Genomic DNA, 21,480 nt, shown 5'->3' on the forward strand with positions numbered 1-21,480 from the left:
AAGAAATACCTTTATTTTCTGTAACCCACCTGAGTTATGACTCCAAACTCCTGTTATTCAGGCCCTCCTAGATTCTTTCTTCCCCTGCCCCACCCACAGTTCTGGATCTGACACAATACCCAGAAATGGGGTTAGGGGTAAGCACCTGATCATCTGACATCAGTCCACATAGGTGACCGCTAAGGGGCCACTCCTCCCCATCTTCATGACCTGTTGGCACCGGAGGCTTACTGCTACTCACACCCCATGGCAGGCACAGGGACATCTTTTGTCCCCCTGCTGACACACTCACAGCCATTTTTCCTTTGGGTTCTTACCACTTTCTGGAAACAAGGGACTGTCCCCTCTGCCCTCATAGACAAATCTCCCTCTCTCCCCACCCACTTAGAAAGCCCAAGACACTCTCTTTCTAGTGATGGGATGGTAGGGGTACTCTTTCTCCCTTCACATCCCTTTGAAACATTTTTAGCCTTTGCCATTGTTGGTTAGAATTCACTTACTCTAGGTCCTAAGTTTCAGGAAGACAAAAGGTTTATAGTCTTCTCTCTACTTTACTCTTCTTAAGTGGAAGGGAGAGGGTGAGGGAAGAGGTTGGGAGAAATACATTGTTGATACCTCAAAGTATTATCTCCCGCCCATGTTCTCTTATTTTACAGGTGAGGAGATGGAACTCATTAAGGTTAAGTAACATTTTGCCAGCTAGTTGATAATAGACCCAGGATCCCAGAGGCACTTGGATTCACTGGTTTCTTGGTGAGTTAATCTGTAGAGTGAGGCCAGGGGTGGAGTTGGTACCTGGCAGTACCCAAAGGATAAGAGATGAGGTGGGCCCAGGGGAGAGGAGCCAGGTAGATAGTCAGCTGGTTTTAGGTTCCAACTTTCTGGGAAATAAGAAGTAAAGTGGAACCTTCAGATCCTGCTTAACTATGCAGGTAGGATGGAGCCAGCCAAGAAGCCAGCACAGAAACCTCTGCTCAGAAATCATGCATTTGACTAGATGGTCTCCAAGGTATAGTCCTCTGGAAGCTGGTGCAGCCACAAGACACTACAGAGTTAAGCTTTGGCCTAGGATCAGTCTGTCCAAACTGCCGGTGGTTTCAGAAGGTCCTAGCAGTTCGTTTCATCCGGGCAGTGATCACCAAGTTATCTAACTGCCTACCCAACATTTCCACTTGGATGTCTAAGAGGCATCTCAGACTCCACCTGGGCAAAACTAAATTTTTGATTTTCCATCACCAAACCTGCTCCACTCACATCCTTTCCTATCTCAGCTGCTAGCAACACCATTGTCCCACTTGCTCAAGCCAAAGTCCTTGAAGTCATCTTCAACTCCTCTCTTTCTCTGCATCCCAGTAGTCAGGAAATCCTGTTGTATCTACCTTCAAAATATATCCACCACCCATCCATCAGTCCCCAATTCCACTGTTACTGTGCTGAACGAAGGCACCATCACCTCTTGCTGGATCACTGTAATAGCCTCTTAGCAGATCTACCCACTTGCACCCTTGTTTGCTAATAATTTGCTCCTAGTCTTGGAAACTAAAATGATCTTTTACAAATATTATACAAATCATATCACTCTTCTGCTCAGAATGGTTCCCCGTGTCTCATACTATAAAAGCCAAAGTCCTTTTAATAATGTCTCCCTAATCACTGGCCGCCTTGCTGTTCCTGGGACATTCCAGGCATGCTCCTACCTCAGGGCCTTTGCACTGGCTGTTCTGGCTACCTGATGCTCTCCTCAACATGCCCACAGGGGCAACTTCCTCAAACCCTTGCTCCAAGTTCAGCTTCCCAGCAAGGCTCACCTTGACCATTCTATTTAAAATCACTACCTTCCCCAACCCCCTTAACTCAGCCATACTTTTCCTTTTTCCATAGCTCTGATTACATTCTACCAATCTACATAAATCTCTTATTTATTATGTCTATTGCCTGTTATCTGACTCCTCCCATCTCCTGTGGTACATAAGCTCCACAAGGACTGGAATCTTCGTCTGTTCTCTTCACTTGCATATCTCAAGTACCTATAGCAGTGCCTGGAATATAATAGATATTTTTTAAAAGTTTGAAAAATGAATAAAGTTTAAATAAAACTAGAAACCCAAGGAATATTACAAGAGCCACACCTGAATTTCCCCTATCTGGTTTTGCCAAGTGGCCTTACTTCTCAGTCGTCTAACCAGTTAGAGCATCCATTAACACAGAGGAGGAAACAGTGTGTTTACTCTAGGGCCATCTTTCAATGGGGCCCCCAGCAAAGGCATCCAGTTCTGCATCTTTGCTCCTCCATCAGCTCCTTCTTAGACTGAGGATAGAGGTTTTCTGCCCCTTTCAGCTATAGAAATGTTGCCCATCACTCTTTGACCACAGGCACCAGCAATTTTGCTAAACTCAATAGAAAACAGACCACCTGGGGGCTCTCCACATAGCAGAGTCCTTTCCTTTCTCTTGGGGTTTAGCCTGCAATTTGAAATACCACTGCCAGGAGCCTGCATCCCCTTTGCATACTGCCAGAGAGAGACTTAGGCAACCATGTGGGAGTCACCTACTCCTGACCTTTGACAGTACTTCCAAACACAACACATTAACTTTAAATTGATTTAGAACTGTGACCTTGGCCCAAGAAGGTAAGAGTACATGACAAGATATTTTATTTTCAAAATGTATCAGGATAAAAAATACTTTAGTAAATCAACCTTTTTTTTGTATGAGATAGAGTTAGATTTGGGTTCAGTGTAGGAAGGAAAGTGTCTGAACACTAGAAAACATGTTTAAAAGGTTAATTATTAATGGGCAGTCTTCTCTAACAAAGTATCAATAGGCAATCTGCTCTCTTTAGCTTCAGAAATTAGCAAGAAGACCTCGGTCCGGGTGAGACAGGAGAAATGGAAAATTCCCTGTGTGTCTCTATTTTCTTGGTTTTGTGCATCTTTATCCAATCAAGTGCCCATGGACAAAGCCTGGGACTAGGTAAGAGCCTGCCTTTTCTCCGGAAATGGGCATGGATTTTCTTTTTTAAATGTACGTCACAATGAATCCAAGTGTTCTTGGCTATGTGGAACAGAACTTGCTTCACAGCATACGAGGTGTTCTGTTAGTGGCATCGAAGGTCACAAGGACGGGTAGCTGTTTGTAGGCAGGACTGAAAGTTTAGGAAGCCACTCTGGGAGTAGAAGTCTTCTCAAAGTGCTTGCAACTAGCAATGAAGTCTCTCGCATATCCTATTAAGAAATAGTCAGGATAAGACTTCTTTGGTGGCAAATAATCTGAAAGAGTTTCAGATCTTCCTGAGAGTTAATTTGGCATATAATTTGCAGTTGAGGAGAACAGCTTGCAATGAAATGCTTCATCTTGCTGAGGGTTGTCTAATTGCTGGCTTTCTCAGAAGACAGGAATTTGTAGAATCCTCTTTCCAGTCAGGTTGAAAACAGAGCTATCATTGCACATTTTCTAGACTTCACTTTTTCTGCCAGAGTTTTACTCTGAGACTGAGGAATTCAACAGCAGTCACACCTGTTTGGTCTGTAAATTCACACACTAGGTTGATGCCCAAAGAGGTCCAAATGCTTGATCAGGTAGGTGGATTCCAGGTTCCTGGCTAAACAGTGCATTGGATCAATAAACGATGGATATGAAGTGAACTGAACACTTTGGGCAAATGACACTGGCCTTTGGGACTTTGTTTTTGTGCTGGTTACTTGTCAGGACCTAGAAACTCTAAGGTAGAGGCTTAGATTTTTCTTTCCTCAAAGACTGCTTGGAGGGAGCTCCGAAAAGAATTAGGAACTTACTACCCAAAGATTGCCTGAAAATTCCAGAACATTTTTTTTATCCTTTAAGAAAAAAGGCTGTTCTTTATGTTTAATTATTATTTTGTATACTAGTCAGTTAATAACTTATTAGCAGTATTAATTATTACCATTCACTGAGCAATTTGTGTGTCAACCACAAGGTTAATTATTTTGCATACATCATCTCACTTATCAAGCTGAGTCCAAAAATGATAATAATAATTTAGAGCCATCCGGGCAGAATTGCTGATGATTTTTATTCCGTGTTCACAGGGATATTGGTAGAGGGCCTTTCCTGCCCTTTGGTCCAGAATGTTGTTTTTGTTAATTTTTTACTGAAGTATAATATATATCTAAAAAAGTGCCTATGTCGTAAGTGCTCAATGAATTTTCACAATCTGAGCCAGCATCCCAGAAACCTCCCTTGCACACCTCTTGAGCCTTAACATAGATTATTTTGCTTCTGGGGGAAGCTTTTTGATAGTGGACACATACAGTATATGCTCTTTTGCTTCTGGCTTCTTTCACTAAACATGATGTTGGTGAGATTCAACCATGCATTTGCATGAGGTGTGACTCATCATTCTGTTCACTGTAGCATTCCGTCGTATGAATATGCCACCCTTGGTTTATTCATTCTGCTCCTGACTGGCCCAGTCGATGTTTCAGTAGAGACTTGGGGGTTGGAAGCCATTAGAGCCGAGGTGAAGGATAAAAGGCAGGATGGCCTCCCTGGGGGTTGCTGAGTATCGTCCACATTTCCCTCAACAAATCCTGTGCTGGTCAGCTACTGCTTTCCCAGGGTCCTGGTTTGTCCAAAAGCTGAGGGAAGTGGCCACTATTAGCAGGAAGGTTCTTCAAGGGAAAGGATCAGAGTCAGGAGGCCTCTTGTTCCTTTGAGAGCAGAATGTCTTGGCAGAATTTCTTCTGCAGGGAGTCAGCCAAGATCTGTGTGCATGAGGCTGGTAGGACATCCGCCTGGGGCATTGCAAGGAGGCAAGCATCCCACAGTAGAGCCCTGAAAGGTTGAGTATCTATACCTTGTAGGATGGTTTTCCAAACTGCCCCCCAGGGGAGATTTTGGTTGCCACAACTGGGGAGAGAGTGCTGTTGGCATATGGGGGTAGAAGCCAGGGACGCTGCTAAACATCCTACAATGGACAGAACAGCCCCACAGCAGTGAATTATTCAGGACGAAGTGTCAATAGTGCCAAAGTGGAGAACACTTGGTCTGTACCAAGCTTCAACTGTCACTAGTCAGGGGCCAGGAGGAACTCCCATAGGACCCTTCCTCCTTAACCCCAATCCTCCCAGCTTACCTTTTATTATTATTAATGACATTGCTAATGGACCGACTAATATATTGTGCACCCTGTATATGCCAGACACTGTGCAAACATTTTATCCCACCCTCACCTTGTAGCTGAGTCAGCCAGCTGAAAATTGACTTGCTGGAGGTCCCATGATTGCTCAGGGCAGAGCCACGAGAGGCACCTAGAAGTTGATCTGTCTGCCTAAGGCTACAGGTTTCTGGCCGTTGTGCTCACACCCAGTGGTTTAACAGCCAGAGATCCCTAGAAATACATTCTGCTGGGTTCCTCTCACAGGAGAGGACTCTTTGAATAATTCCTGCCTACCAGCACCAAGGGAAACAGGATATGGTGAGCCTCCTGAAGACCCCAGGACACAGAGCTACCATCGTTCTCACCCCCAGACCTCCCTGCCTGAGGCCCAGTCCGCCCCACTGGCGTGGCCAGGAGGATCAATACTGCTTAAATGGGAGCTGCTACTCCTAGACCCTGGCAGCCCCACCTTCCAGCGGTATCCACGACCACTGCCTAAGGTGCCTGCCCCCTCCCTGCAATTCCAGCCACAGAGTCCACATCCTAGAAGCAACTGAAGCCCAGCCGTCAGTCACTCATTCATTTAACAAGTAAGTGTGCATAGGCATCTGCCATATCTAAGGCAGTGCTTTTAATACAACAGTTCTCAAACTTCCTGGTCCCAGGACACCATTACATTCTCCAAAATTATTCAGAATTCCGAAGAGCTCTTTTTTTTTTAATATTATTTATCTTACTTATGTATTTTGGCTGCGCCAGGTCTTAGTTGAGGCATGCGGGATCTTTGTTGTGGCACGCAGGCTTCTTAGTTGTGGCATGAGAACTCTTAGTTGCAGCATGCATGCGGGATCTAGTTCCCTGACCAGAGATAGGACCCAGGCCCCCTGCAATGGGAACGTGGAGTCTTACCTACTGGACCACCAGGGAGATCCCCCAAAGAGCTCTTTTTTACGTGGAACACAGGTATCAATATTTACCATATTAGAGACTAAAACTGAGAAATTTTTTTTAATTTTAATGCTTTTAAAAATAACAAAGTCATCACATGCTAACATATGTAACATGATATTATGAGGAATAACTTGTATTTTCCAAACAACAACAAAAAAAGTGAGTCAGAAGAGTGACATTGGTTCACAAAGAAATTTCGCTAATTTTGTAATGTCTGGTTTAATAGAAGCAGCTGGATTTTTTCATCTGTTTCTGTATTGAATCTGTTGTGATATGTTGCTTTGTCCAGAGTACATGAAGAAAACTGGACTTACATATAGGAAAAGGGAGGACATCCTCAGAGGTCCTGCCAAGGCCCACACTCAGAACTGCTGTTATTTGTGCAGCAGACACTGTACAACTGCAGACCGCACAGTAGCCCCTGCTCTCCATGAGCTTACTGTCGAATCGGGTGGACCAAGGGTAGGGAGATGGGAGCTGCCTGCACTGCCAGCAGCAATAAGGGGGCCATCATCCATAGAGAATGCAAAATAATAATAGAACTTACTAAAAGTTGGTCTTCCTTTCATCATCACAATTCTATATAATGCCAGGGATAAAACTAAAGCCCCTCCCCCTCAAAATAATTTTTTGGTTAAATTTGTAAACAACTGCTGTGGTTACTGTTGAGTTTTATTAATATATATGTAAACTTCAAATAATCACAGTTTTATATTACTTCTCCTTGAATAAATGTTCTCTGTTGATGTCAATTTAGAGACCTCCCAGTTTTGCAGTTGGCCCCTGATGCTCGTGGACTGTGACATGTGCTCATTGCAAGTGTCTAATGGTTCAGAATCCTCCCAGCTCACTTTGGTCATCTCATGTCTCCAAATCCCGTGGTACTTATTGCCTGTTCTTGCATTTAAACAGCAGATTTGAAATTTAAAATGATAGCGTAGTGATTATAAAGACAAAGATACAGAACCCGAGAACTTCAATTCTCCTATCCCGTGTGACCACTTAGAGTTTTGTGTTTAAAATGTAAAACAGTAAAACAGATTTTACAGTGAACTGTGAAGTATAATATTTTGTTTGGTAAGTAAAAATTTTGTTTCTTCCAGGAAATATCTTTAATGCACTTGCATATCTTTAAAGTGGAAATGTATTCTTCTTTTTTAAATTGTTCATTGCTTTAAAACTAAATAACAAATCAAGAAAATAGTGATTATTGCTGATTTTTGCATGTATATAACTGAAAATAGCTTTGTCTTATAGAGCAAAGTGGTATTAAAATGATCCATTCTGGGTTTCAAATATATAAGGTATACCACTGAGTCTAATAAAGGAGATAAGATGTATATATAAAATTTTTTCAACTAAACCATAAAATATGCCAAGTACCACTGGAGAGGAGTGCAATGGAGTGAGTGTTTCTGTCCCCCCAAAATTCATATGTTGAAATCCTAACCCTCAATAGCATGGCATCTTAGGAGGTGGGGACTTTGGGTGGTGATTCAGTCATGAGGGTGGAGCCCTCATGAATGGGATTAGTGTCTTTATAAAAGGGACCCCAAAGAGCTCACTCATTCTCTGTTCACCATGTGAGGAAACCTGGAAGAGGGTTTTCACCAGAACCCCAACATGCTGGCACCCTGATCTCAGACTTCCAGCCTCCAGAACTGTGAGAAAAATTTCTGTTGGTTACAAGCCACCCAGTCTATTGTAATTTGTTACAACAGCCTGAGTTGACTAAGACAAGGTGCAGGTAGAGATGGAGAAGAGTTTACTTCCAAGTACGTAGAGGAAAGGCTTCTGGGAGGAAGCAGCATTTGAGCCGAGTCTTGCAGGATGGAATCTGGACAAAAGTGAAGGAGGCTTTCCTTGTGCATAAGAAAAGGCACAGAGCCAATAAAGTACACATGTTTTCCAAGTCCAAACACCTTCCAAAAACAGGCCTTCCAGGAAGGAGCAGAAGAAAAAAAAAAAAATAGGAAGGAGTTGATAGCAATACTACATCACAACTGCAATAAACTAAAAACAACTTGAATGCCCAACAATAAACCATCAAGGATGGAGGGTCCAGGTATTACTAATTCCTCCTTTAAACAAGCATTGTTTTGAATACCTACTACTAGAAGTTCTAGGAACTTTTGGGAACAATGATGATGAGATTCAGAAATAAAAGGCTTAATGCTGACCCTTAGGCACTCATAGTGCAATACAAGTGTTCTTAGCCTAGCCCAGGGATGGGTTTCAGAGAGGCTGGATGCCTCTTAGGATGGTACCCAAGGCTGTATGAATGTGCATTTGAGGGTAGGAGAGAAGTCACAACTTCTGGCAAATTATCAAAGGGACCTGTGACCTCCAAACGGTTACATAACAACTGGTCTTGTAGCTTTTAAAAAATAAGTATGAGGAAATTTTAAAGGCAATAAAGTGGGGGAGAAAAAGAGGACTAAATAACCTACATATTGAATCACAACTATGATAAAACTACATTCATGTATATTGCTAGGGATTTGAAATATATGTAAAGATCTATAAAGAGTATTAAGGCCATGGAGAGAGGGAGAGGGAGGGAGGGAGGAAGGGAGGAAGAGAGAGAGAGAGAGAGAGAGAGAGAGAGAGACTCTGAGAGAATGTGTGTGTATGTGTTTTAAGTGTTTAAATGTGAAAGAAAAAAAAAGTTTTTTTTTAAAAACCTGGTAAGCTGCAGTTAGATTGGTCCTGGATTTGTTGTCCCTAGAGGGGCCACCTCTCACCATCCTCATGGGCTTAGCCAAGCCCAGAATTACAGCCCCAGCGGGACCTGAAAATTCCTAACAGGCCTCCACAACTGTAGGGAAGGTGGTTCATGAGTACTACTTGAGGTAGTATCCAGAGATGGAACTCATTCACCTGGGCGAGTACATGAAAGCAGAATCAGCAGAAAGCCAGCCCCAGAATTCTCGTGAAATTCTACATGCTCTCCGCTAGAGACCCTCCCACCCACTGCCATACTTCCTGGCCCTATGGCTGAGCCATTCTGGAGTCCTCCTGAGGGCATCGTACCCAGAGAGGACAAGCCTGAGGTGAGAGGACAGCAGCCTATCTCCCACCCTGCTTGCCTTTCACAAGGGACCCAGGACCTGAACCCATACTTAATTGTGGGCCAGGTGAGCAAGATCCCCACCACCACATTCTCGCCGCCCTGTTTTCCACACCAGCTGCCACAATGCCACAAGGCATGCGGCGTCCTTGCAGGCGAGTCAGCAGGGAGAAGGGAAGGAGAGGCAGGGCTGGGCCAGAGCCTTGCCCGATTTTAGGTATGGTCCACGAGACACAGCTGAGCAGTCCCAGTTACATTCTCCAAGGGGATGTGACCACCTTGACCTCAGCCTGGGGTGTGCGCCTGATATCCATGGGGCCCAGCAATTCTCATGGCCAGAAGGGTGGCCGTACACTGGTTCCCAGGAGAGTGTTCATTTTAGAGTGGGGCCCTGTCAGCCAGGGATCAGAGTCCAGCCCACTAGGGAAGGGGGCTGGCCAGGAGCAGGCAAAACATCTGGACCCCTGCCAAACAAGCTGAGGATCATGGCCAGACTTCAGCCCCAAGGTGAAAACTAGAAAAATGGGTCAGAGCCCTGCCAGTCCTGCAGGGAGTGGGGTTGCTATGTTAAGGTAGACAGCAGGTGCACCCAGCTGCTGACAATCAGGCACCTAGCTTAGGGCAAGGAGACAAACTCGAGTCATTCCCACGCTGGAAGATTCAGGGTGCGGCTACGCTTCTCAAGAGAAGGTGTAATTCGTAGGCATTGCCACAAGGCAGCGCAGTGACGCCTTAGCTGCTTCCAGGGTTTCAGGAGAGGATTCAGGTATGGGAAAAACCAAGTTTCTGGATGACTCTGGAAAACTCATGACTATTGGTTAACGTCACTCTCCTCTCTGCTTATGACTCTATTTCCAGAAACACTCATAGTTTCGATATTTCCACCATGGGATTTGAGGGGAGGGGTAGGAAGAAGTAAAGAGAAGATCAAGTGTATTGAAGGGGAGGCCTCTTTGTCTGTCCCCAGCATTTTCTCCTCCATATATACAGGTTCACCTTCAGGGGCCTGGTAAAGTAGATTTTAACAGCTTTTAGATGGCATGTTGTGGCATTAAAATAGTTCTTATGACGATATAAAGGTGGCAACACTGAATAGTATTTTCGTTCCAAGGCTAAGTGGGACAAAAGTAGTATACCTAACTGTGTGTGTCTTGTGATTACAACTCCATGAAAACGTATATTTAAGAAAAAAAAAACTACTAGAAGAAAATGTACAAACATGTTCAGACTTCAGTTGAGTTTATATCTAAATTTTTGTCTCTTCCAACTTTTATGTAATGTTGTACTATGTATATAGTGTTTTGCTTTATGATTTGAATAATTTAAAAATTCACATCAAAATGATAAAACAAAGGGATTTGACTAGTCAGAGGTTCTCGAATTTTAGTGTGTATGAGAAACTTATTAAAATAAGATTTTATTAAATCTCATTTATAAAATAAATAAATTCTATTAAATTTGTTAAATAAATAAATCTTATTAAAATCAGATTTCTGGGTCCCATCTGCAAGTTTCTAACTCAGTGGGCCTGGGGTGGATCCAGGAATTTGCATTTCTAGAGTTCCCAAGGGCTGCTTCAAGGGCGGGGAGTACACCTTGAGAACCACTAGAAAAACAAAAATAGACAGTTAATGGCAAAACATTAACCTGACTTGAACCCAGGTCTCCTGATTTTCAGGTTTAAGGCTCTTCCCTCAGAAACAATACAAGCTTCCAGGGCAAACCTGGCGTTCATTTCTCAGTCTCCTGGAGGGGGGAAGGGGAGAGATATCAATATCTATTGATCCTGAATATTGACCTCCCTCAGGGGTAGCCATCTCCCAAATAATATAAAACCCCTAGGTATTTGTGACAATTTATTCCTCCAAAATAAAACATGGTCATGCTGAAAAGAAAGTGGTTCTTGAATTGGAAAAAAAAAAAAAAATTCCCAAGCTGAGATTTACTTGTAATTGGTAGAAAATACTAGTTGCAATAATGAATTAACCACACACAGTAAAGCATGCCTTGGCAGGCCTGAAAATAGGATCCAGCAAATTCTTTTCGTATGAGCTGGGCATTACCAAGAGCTGGGCAGAGCCTGTGATTCTCAGTTGACTAGGACTGGCCTTTCTGTGACTGAGAAAAACTTTCCAGTGACAAATGTTCCAGCTTCCTTATCCCAAGACAAACCAAAATAGTGAAAACAACATACTTCTTTATACTGAAATATAACAAGATCAACACCAGCAAATTATAGCATTTATTAACCACCTACTATGTACCAGGCTCCATGGTTTGTACGAAAACATGTTCCTAAGGACACAAAAATGAAAAAGCACACTACCATTCATCAAGGAGCTTCCCAATTGACCAAGTCTGGAGCCCCCTACAGCCCTGTGTGTGTGTGTGTGTGTGTGTGTGTGTGTGTGTGTGTGTGTAGATTAGAGATTGGAAGAGGCATAATTTCAACACAGTATGATAAGTGCACAATTGGGTACAAAACATCTCAAGGCCCTGAGGCAGGGAGAGGTTAGCAGAGAAGGCTTTATAGAGGAAGTGATATTTGAGTTGAGCCTTGAAGGAGAAGTGGGAGGACGTAGCAAGCAGAAGGAAAAGCATGAGCCAGTCTTGGAGGCTTGAAAACAGAAAATGAAACTGGGAATCCCTGAGACGTTTGCTGTAGCTCAGAGGAGGGCACAAAAAAAGAAGTGGCCAGAGGTAAAGGCATCAAAGGCCATGCTAATGTGTTTGGCCCTCACCCTGGAGGCAGTGGGGCCACCACTGAGGTTGGTGTTTGAAAAAGGGAGGGACTTGGCTCTTGGCTGCCTTTCCTTCTTGGTGGATGGCTTCCCCTCACAGCCTGGCTGAAACCCCAGCCACTCCCTGATAGAAAGCAATGCTATCAGCAGGGAAAGGCAGGGCTGGCACTCGGAAGTTACAGGCTATGCAACTGCACCTGGCTGGTGCCCACAAACACTCAGATCTTCCTCCCAGGAGGGCTCCAGCCCATGGGCAACTCTATTTGAAATTTACTTGTTAACTGCTATTCCTAACACTAAATGGTAGGAGGGATTTACACCAATGAAACTGAGGCAGGAACACATACTAGAAGCTTGAATAGGAACCTTCCATTTAAAAAGTACCTTCTTCTAAGTCTGAAAAGAGAACCATTTGCAAATTCCACGTCACACTAGTTTATAAACCTATAGCAATTTCAACTTTAAAAACTTATTCCTACCTACATGATATCACTTGATTCTCATAATATCCCTGTAAAGAATGCTGGGCAGGTATCATTATACCCATTTTACAGATGTAAAGGTTCACCAGCCAAAGGCCACTAGGAACACACTTGGAGTCAAATGAAAGTTAGGATTATTTGGCTTACTGCAGCAAGGGAGGACGCACTCCAGAGAAAACCAGGGGCATCCCTGAACGAGGAGTTGAGAGGGGCTTCTTAGAAAATTTGGGCTTGTGACAGATGAAACTAAGGAAGGGCTGGGGAAGCAGGGGCAAACCTGGATGGGATTCTGTCAAAGGGGAAGGGGGCCATTCAGTGATCTAGTATCTAAATAATTTAATAATTAATTATTGTGAACTCATTATTGCTTAATTTAATCAATAACGTTCCAGCAGGCAGAACTAGAGCTGGCATTGGTACAGGAGCAATAGTCTCTCCTTGTTAGTTGGAAGCAGGGAATGTTTAGTCACATTTTATGGATTCAGAGTGGCCTCCTTTCTGTCCTGTTGCAAATGTATCTGCAAAGGGTCCTTGTAGCACATTGTTTCTGTTTTGTGGGCGTTGTCTATGTTCAGTTGGGAACATCATGGTCTGGCTGCCAGCGAGGCTCCTTTTTGTTGCTGTTGTGTTTGTTTTCATTTTCTCACATACCAAGAAACCTGGGTAATGTCTTTGACATCTCTCAATACCTCCACCCTAGCCGAACAGCCTTAGGTGGCTGCCTTTACCTCCTGCGCCTCCGATTTCCCACCAGTAGTATCCCTTCCAGCAATGATATCCTGAGTGTCAAGAGAGCTCATTGAGAGGCATCGTGGTACCCTGAGGCCTTCCACAGCTACCTCATCTGGTGTCAGCTATTTAACCGTTAGTTAATGGTAGAGAGAAATATGAACGCAAAGTTCTATCCACTTTAAACACGAAACATTGCCCCCTGCCTCAAGCCTAATGCAACTCAGTTGCCTTGAGCCACTCAAAGATTCCCAAACAACAGCAGGACAAAGGCACGATTCTGTAAGAGCAAGCCAAGCAGTAAATTAGACCTTTGGTCCCAAGGCTGTTTTATAGTGGGCCAGACACACATCCATTTTTGGATACAGTACTAACAATAAAAAATATACATTTGATGCTTACGTTGCTTTGAGTAGAACCAAGAAGTATGAAATAATAGTAACTATTATTTTTAAGAACTTTCAGATGTGCCAAATCCTTTGCCTATTTATTTCACTTAATCCATGCGACCCTCCTGTGTGATAAGCATCATTATCACCACTTTACAAGGAAAATTGTGGCTCAGAGAAGGGAAGTGGCAGGGAAGGCTCCCAGGGTCCCTGGGTTTCTCACTGGTGCTTATTTCTGGTGATGCTGGTGCCCCTTCAGAGCCATGGGTACACTGGCTTTCAGAGGTTTCCCACCTTGGATATTATTCAGTGCCAGGGGATCCTAGGACGTACTCTGAGCCTCTCTGGGCCTGGCCACTTCTAACTAGAAGTTGGCACTCACCTTACCCACTGTGAGTGATGTCTACCTCTCAATGGCCCAGGAGAAAACCCATCCCTGGACAAAGTCCTGGTTCCCTTGTGTCTCAGCCTCCATCACTGCCCCTCAGAAACAAGATGTAAGCACAAATCCAGGCAGACTGAAAAAAGGAGAGGCCTCATGATATCAAGCCTGAAAATTCTGGGCCAATGTAAGGCAACCAAGGATGCTTTGAAAAGGTTAGAGCATTTTTCTTCATCCAAGAATCCTGTAGGAACAGGGCTGTTTTCACAAGCTGAGCTGGACCCTCCACGGGGGGCTTGATGACATCAGCAAAACAGCACCTGAGAAATCTCCTCTCATGAGGTCTTGCCGCTGTTTCATGACTAGGTCCTCTTGGTGTGTTACTGTCATGCCCTGGCCACCACCTTCACGCCACACAGAGAGACTCCCGTCCCTGAGATTTGTGATCAGGATGAGTGATGTCAAAGCAGGAAGAGCTGGAGAGGAGACTCAGGAGGGAGGGTGGGGCTCCACCGTCGACTCACAACAAGAGACATCCAGATGACCAATTCATGCAGGGGAGTCCACACTTGGAGGATGGTGCCAGGGCCTGGGACCACTCACAGATCTAGCCACATGCCAGCTCTGTGCAGGTCTTGTGTTAGGACTCTACCACATCCAACTTTCATCAGTATATTCATTTGCTGGGGCTGCCATAACACAAGACCACAGACTAGTGGCTCAAACAAAAGAGATGAATTTTCTTGCAATTCTGGAGGTTAGAAGTCAAAGATCAAGGTGTCGGCAGGGCTGGTTTCTTCTGAGCCTTCTCTGCTTGGCTTGCACATGGCTATCTTTCCTTATCTTCACATGATCTTCCCTCTGCACATGTCTTTGTCCTCATCTTCTTATAAGGACACCAGTCACATTGGAGTAGGGCCCACTCTAAGGACCTCATTTTACCTTAATTACCTCTTTGAAGACCCGATCTCTAAAGACAGTCACATTCTGAGATACTGAGGGTTAGGACCTCACTTATGAATTTGGGGGTGGGGGCAGGGAATACAATTCAGCCCATGACATCCAGCAAACCTCTGAAGATCCTGCTCAGACCTGGGTCCTGGGCCAGGCACTGGGGACCCCACAGGTATATCATGGCTCTGTCTGAGCTTCAACAACTCCCTGGGGTGGTGGTGCTTCAGAGTTAGAAAAAAGAGGCTTATACGTATACCTGAGATTGGAAAGTGAGTATAAATCTGCACCCCCCCGAACCAGGCCTAAACAGGGGGCTTTAGCTGTGTGGGTGCAGGAAGCTCTGGCCCACTGAGGTGCACAGGAGCCAGCTGGCAGCTAGTGGGGGAGGGGCTTGGCCCTCTGAACAGCATGATGAAGACTTTCTGGCAGCAGGAGCAAAAACTGGCAGGAGGCCAAGAGAGCCGTTTATTTGGCTCCTGGTGAGGGTAAGTGATAAAACTCACCCTCTGGCACAGCGCCTGAGGCAGGATCATGCTCAAGGGAGATGCTCACTGTGAGCCCACACCGTGCTCTCTCTGGCTTGGGGATATGACTGTCCCACACAGGCAAGCTGTCCCCAGCCAGGCCATTGCCTAGACTCACCCTGGCCTTAGCCAAGGTCGGCTGCCATCCTCTCCTGGGTGCCTGCCACCCACCCTCCCTCGACCCCCTGCAGACCCAGAAGGAGAGGACGATCGCCAGCCCGAGGACAGCGAGGGGCTGGGAAGATAAACAGCAGGGCTCCTCTTTGGGAAAATAAACCATAGACTCGTGAGGGAGACTGGGTGAAAGAGAACTGGATTTGGAGTCTAAAAACCTAGTCTCAGTCCTAGCTATGTCACTTACCCACAGGTAGCCTTGAGCAAATCACTGTGATCTCTAGGCCTCTGCTTTTCAGTAGTGAATGGGGTTATTATTAGAGACCCCACAGGGTTGTTCTGAGGATGAAATGGGATCATATATGTATGTGGAATTATGCAATGCAGCTATGCATTGCTGGCCATAAAATAATCTTTGTAAGAACCTACTATTTACTAAGTCATCCTCCATTATAATACTCACCTGAGTCACTGAATACTCCCATTGTTTCCCCCACTTTTTATTACCAAAATGTCCCAGTATAGAAAAGGTTGAAAGGATAGCACAAAGAATAACAGTGAGAAGCAGCCACATAGCACAGGGAGATCAGCTCACTGCTTTGTGACCACCTAGAGGGGTGGGATAGAGAGGGTGGGAGGGAGATGCAAGAGGGAGGAGATATGGGGATATATGTATACACATAGCTGATTCACTTTGTTATACAGCAGAAACTAACACACCATTGTAAAGCAATTATACTCCAATAAATATGTTTTTAAAAAAAAGAATTACCATATTCCCTCCAGATAGATTCAATAACTATTAACATTTTAGCATATTTACTTTATCTCTCTCTTTCTATTCATATTTATATGTGTGTGTGTGTTGCAGAACCGTTTGATTTCTCTCTGTCTCTGTCTCTCCATATATATGTGTATATATGAATAACAAATATATGTATCTCTCGCTTCTCTTTCTTTCTCTCATATATATATGAGCCCACGCTCCCAGGCCTCCTGCAGACCTCTCTTTGCTCTCTAGTTACCTGCTGCACATCTCTCTCCCCACTGGACTAGGAACACCTCAAGAGCAGGGACAAGGTAGTCACCACTGTATCCCCAGGACCTGCAGGGCCTGGCACGGAGCAGGCACGTGGCAAGTGACCATTGATTATACACCTCTTCAACAAAGGACTAAGCAACATACACTTTTTTAAAGTAAATGAGTTTTAAGTCACTTCATCTGGCAAATCCCAGATCCCTGCTGGAGATAATGGAAGAAACATCCCAGAAGTGCAGGATGTTTATTTTAGGTCTTGCTCTACTTCCTTCCCCCTCTAAAAGCATGGGGACTCTGAAGCCACTTGGGGCTCTTGGTAAGAGGCTGCACTCTACGGCTGTGATACAGCTATCCATTTGCAAGGGGGAAGTGCTCTCCAGACCACAGTCTACTCTGGAAAACTCGCATGCACAGAAAAGCTGGCTCTGTCCCTATTATGGATCTTACAGAAGTGATTCTGACTCCTTTAGGTTTCCATGGAACCAGGAACCCACTTCCAGACCAGCGAGAGTGGGAAAAGGGGATGTATATCATGTTTGTGTTGTTGTCTTGCCTATAAATTCCCTACAAAGCTCATGACTTTCATAGGAGTTTTAAACTTCCCCCAGGTTCAGATGATGCTTGTTAAAGCAGAGTTTCTCAAACTTTAATGTGCATATGAATCGCCTGAGAAGCTTGATAAAGTGAATGTTATGTTTCAGTACATCTGGGATGGGCTCCAAGATCTTGTTTCTAACAAGTGTTCGGGTCATGCCATTGCGGCTGGTCACCAAAACACACTTTGAGAAGCAAAGTTCTGAAGAACACAAAATAGCTCCTCATTTACTTGGTGAACTAGTAATTGGGCACCTACTACTAGACATAAGGCAGCATACTAGCACTGGAGGTACCAGGAGACGGGAAGAAATGTAAAGAGGAAGACGCAGTTCTTTGCTTCAAATCCAGCTGGATATGCCTCATTACTATGTCTAGGCACTTGGCTTAAATTGCCTTAATTCTTACAATTTATAATCTCTACAGTGTATACTGTTGTTCTCCTTTTACTTGTTAAGAAACTGGAGCTCATTCAGCTTAACTGTCTTATCCAAACCAGTGAAAGGATGCTGTGAGATTTGAGCTGAGGGCTCCCTGACTCTGAGGCCTGTGTTTTCCCCGTGCACCTCTCTCACACCTGGCCTTGATGCACTTTTCACCAAGCGCCCAGATGGAAGGGCAAGGAGAGCCCTTAAAACAGACCTCAGTAGCCCGAGGGGAAGGACGTGGGGTGGCAGCCGGCAGAAGGCACCAAGTAACCACCAGAGAGGGGAATTAGGACCTAGCAGGTGCCTCAAGGCTGCCTTCCTTGGGTCTCTGGCTGTTACAGGTAATATATTTCCTAATGTGGCGGATCAAATGCAGCCTACACTAGTAAATTTCAACCACAAATTATGGCCTGAACTTTGTCACCAAATGGCTGTGTGACTTTGGATAAATCATTGCCCTCACCTGGATTCAGAATTGGGAGCTCTTTAACTCCTTTTCTCTCTGACAAAATGTTTCTGAGCTCTCTTCCATTCTTCCCATCAAGTCAGGGTGAACGCCTCTTTGTTACGTCCCCACTTGGGGTTCCCCCAGCCCCAACTTCTTAGCTCAGGACTGGGAGTTTCTGTGGATCACTCTGCAGTCTTCCTACTTCCTTTTTTATTTTTTTTTAATATTTATTATTTATTTATGGCTGCGTCACATCTTAGTTGCAGCATGTGGGCTCTGTTGCAGCATGCAGGCTTCTCTCTAGTTGCGGCACGCAGGCTCAGTAGTTGCGGCACATGGGCTCTCTAGTTGTGGCACATGGACTCTAGAGCGCGCGGGCTTAGTTGCCCTGATGCATGTGGGATCTTAGTTCCCCAACCAGGGTTCGAACCTGCGTCCCCTGCATTGGAAGGTGGATTAGTAACTACTGGACCACCAGCGAAGGCCAGTATTCCTACTTTCCCTCCTAACTTCACACATGTTTATTGAGCACAGCTCTGCCCCAGATGCTGTGCTGAGGGCTGGAGATGCAAAGGCAATGAGATGCATTCCATCTCTCAGCAGAGTGGCCCCAGGGCACCTAACCCAGCACAGGCAGGGGCAAGCAGGGCTGAGTGGGCAGATTCCCCACATGCCAGGGCTTCATCCCCCAGCAACCCTTTGAGGTGAATGCTCTTATCATCCCCATTTTAAAGATGAAGAAACTGAGGCTTATGGAGATCAAGTTACTGTCCCAAATAATTAAGGATCAAATGAAATAATGTATGCAAAAAACTTAGCAGAGTGTCCAACAAGTAGGAAATAAATGGTAACTAAAATGCCTTCTTTAAATGGCAGAACAGGGAGTAAGAGCCAGTTAGCATCACTCTCAGAGACAACAAACTGGAGAGTTGGAGAAAGGCCTCTTGTCTCCCCTGGAGGACAAAGACCAGGCTTGGGACGGACCACGCAGGATGAGAAAACTGCTGAGGAAAGAAGCAAAATAACCATCAAAAAAGAGCTTGACAGGGTCCAAAGCACCCCAGTGCACACGTGAGGGCAGTGTGAGCTCTGATGGTGGTGACAGCGATTAGTCATGCTGGGGGAGGTTCAGATAGCCCAGCGCCCTTTGTCCTTCCTAGATGGCTGCTCACCCCAGGCTCAGCTATTCCATGTTTCAGCTGTCACGCTCCCCATCTGGGTAATGGAGTGTTATGAAGCATGTTGGAGGCCATCAATTAGTGCTTAACTCCATGTCTGTTGGGCTGTATTTCCAAGGATGCTCCACTCAGATCCACGGCAGAGGTAAATCTTTCTCCTTTTCATTCGATGGCTTGGAGTTAAAATGCTGCCTAACAGGTTCTCACAGAGAAATTGAGATTTATGGGTCACTGTCAATATCAACACATGTTGGCCATTATTTGAAAGCCTCCTAGCTCCTCAGGACTGATTGCTATTTACTTTGAAAGATGAATGTGGCTTTATAATCCACTCGGGTTGCTGCACGTGTTTCTTCCCTTGGAGACTTTTTTATTCCATTTCATGCTGTTTTGCCTGATGGTGTAAGCCCCACCCTGCCCCCAACCCTTGAATACTCTGATGTATTTGAGGCACTGGAACAACCAGTGCATCCTCAGTCCAGATGCTAGTGTCATAATAGGGAAGGAGCACCTTAGTAGCAAAATTACCCCTATTTCATGGACTGAAGCCACTAAACATGATCTGAGGCCAGAGTTGAGACCACCAAGGAGCTTGCTTGAGGAGCAATAGGTGGTCCCCTCATGAACACTTCTGGCCTTTTGTGTGGCTGGGCAGGGTGTGGAAACTGATACGGTAGCTGAATCACTTAGGTCAGTGGTTTTGACATTGGTTCTCAAACTTGAGCCAGCATCAGAATTGCCAGGAAGATTTGTTAAAACATGGATTGCTGGGCCCCACTCCACACTTCCTGGTTCAGTAGGCCTAGGTTAGGGCCCAGGACTTAGCATTTGTAAAAAGATGCCAGGTGATGCTAATACTGATGTTCGTCCTGGGTCCCACTTGAAGAACCACTTTAGAAGTATTACAGGCCATGAGTGGGGGAGATGAGGATGCTGGCAATGTTTGTCATTCTAGGAAAAGAATAACATCTAGAGAGGAATTTTTATTAAGTTTTGCTGGACAATGTATAATTTAAATCCCTTTCTATGAAATCTTCAGTTGAAGATCAATTTCCATTAATAAGCTGTAAAGCTGGATCTATTTTGGTAATGCATTGAAGTGCTGATGGGTCTGGGACCACTCAGGCCACCCATCAGTAGTGTGCTATAGCTAGGTTACTAGGAGGTCATGGTCTGGCTGCTGGCATGTTTTGACAATTTTACTGGGTGACAACTGTAAGGAGATTCCTTGTGTTGATAACAGAACCTGTGGTGCTGGTTCACACACAATTGGTCCCTAAGAGATTTTTCCCTGCAATAGTCAGGATTTGCAGGTGAAACTGGACCCAGGGCAATAAAGGGACACAGTCTAAAGACTCCAGGAGCTCCATGTTGAATACCAGAGGGTCACTGGAGACAGATAATAGCATTTTTTTTTTTTTTTTTTTTTGCATCAGACCTTACTTTGTAAGTCACAAGGCTCCAAATGCCCCAGGAAATGTGCTAGAAAGAGCCACTGTGTACTGAAGTCAGGCTGCCCCAAGCCTTCCCCATCAAAATCCATTGGACTGGGCAAGTCATCACTTGGGATTCATTACTTGCAGGAGGATATCCCCAGAGCAATCAAAAGGCCTGATTCTTACAGGGTTGGGAGGCTGTTACTAAGACAGGTGTTACAGTGGGGATGAAGGAAAGTCAATATATTTGGAGATGTGAAAAAGGTAGATAAGAATACCCAATGATTGATTGTATTAGTTTGGACTTCTGGTCATAAGAACAGAAATCCAATTCAAATTAACTTAAGCAAAAAGGGGAATTTATTTACTCACATAACAGGGATGTCCAAAGTACAGGCTACAGGTACAGTTGAATCTATGCCTATAACAAAGACACAATGTCTGTCAATTCTCTCGCTTTCTCCCTTTTTCTCGCTTTCCCCCACTCCTTGATGGCACTTGAGAGTTCCATCACTCCTTAGAGCTTAAAATTCCAGAGAGATTATAATATTTTATCACATATCTCTGACAAACATTCCAGAAAGGACTCTGCTTGGCCTGGGGGCTCATCTCTAAGTAGACAACTATGGCCAGGAGGATGGGCTCTCCAATTGGCCTGGTTTGGGAAGCATGCCCACCCCTTGGGTAGGATCAGCTCTACCCAAACCCAACTGATCAAGATCCACATAGGAGAGGTGCTTCCTCTGAGCGGGAGATGTCAGCCTGACCACAGAGGACTGGCTGTGCAGCTTGAGGATGGCGGGGGATGCAAGGATGACTCCTGCTTCCTCAGGGGCAATCAGAATGATTTCTCTGTTCCTCTTACACACACTTGACCATGCACA

The 21,480-nt window shown here is 44.8% G+C and overlaps 1 protein-coding gene across 1 annotated transcript in view; it reads left to right on the top strand.

Annotated features, from left to right (window-relative positions):
* The first annotated feature begins 2,762 nt into the window (after positions 1-2,762).
* LIPC (lipase C, hepatic type) overlaps positions 2,763-21,480 on the top strand; it is a 166,383-nt gene continuing 147,665 nt past the window's right edge. Inside the window, exon 1 of the mRNA XM_082845952.1 lies at positions 2,763-2,973. Coding sequence (XP_082702078.1) covers positions 2,889-2,973 — 85 coding nt within the window. The 5' untranslated portion in view covers positions 2,763-2,888. The remainder of the gene's footprint in view (positions 2,974-21,480) is intronic.

The sequence above is a fragment of the Leucopleurus acutus genome, assembly GCF_964270905.1.
Source record: "Leucopleurus acutus genome assembly, chromosome: 1".
Lineage (NCBI taxonomy): Eukaryota > Metazoa > Chordata > Mammalia > Artiodactyla > Delphinidae > Leucopleurus > Leucopleurus acutus.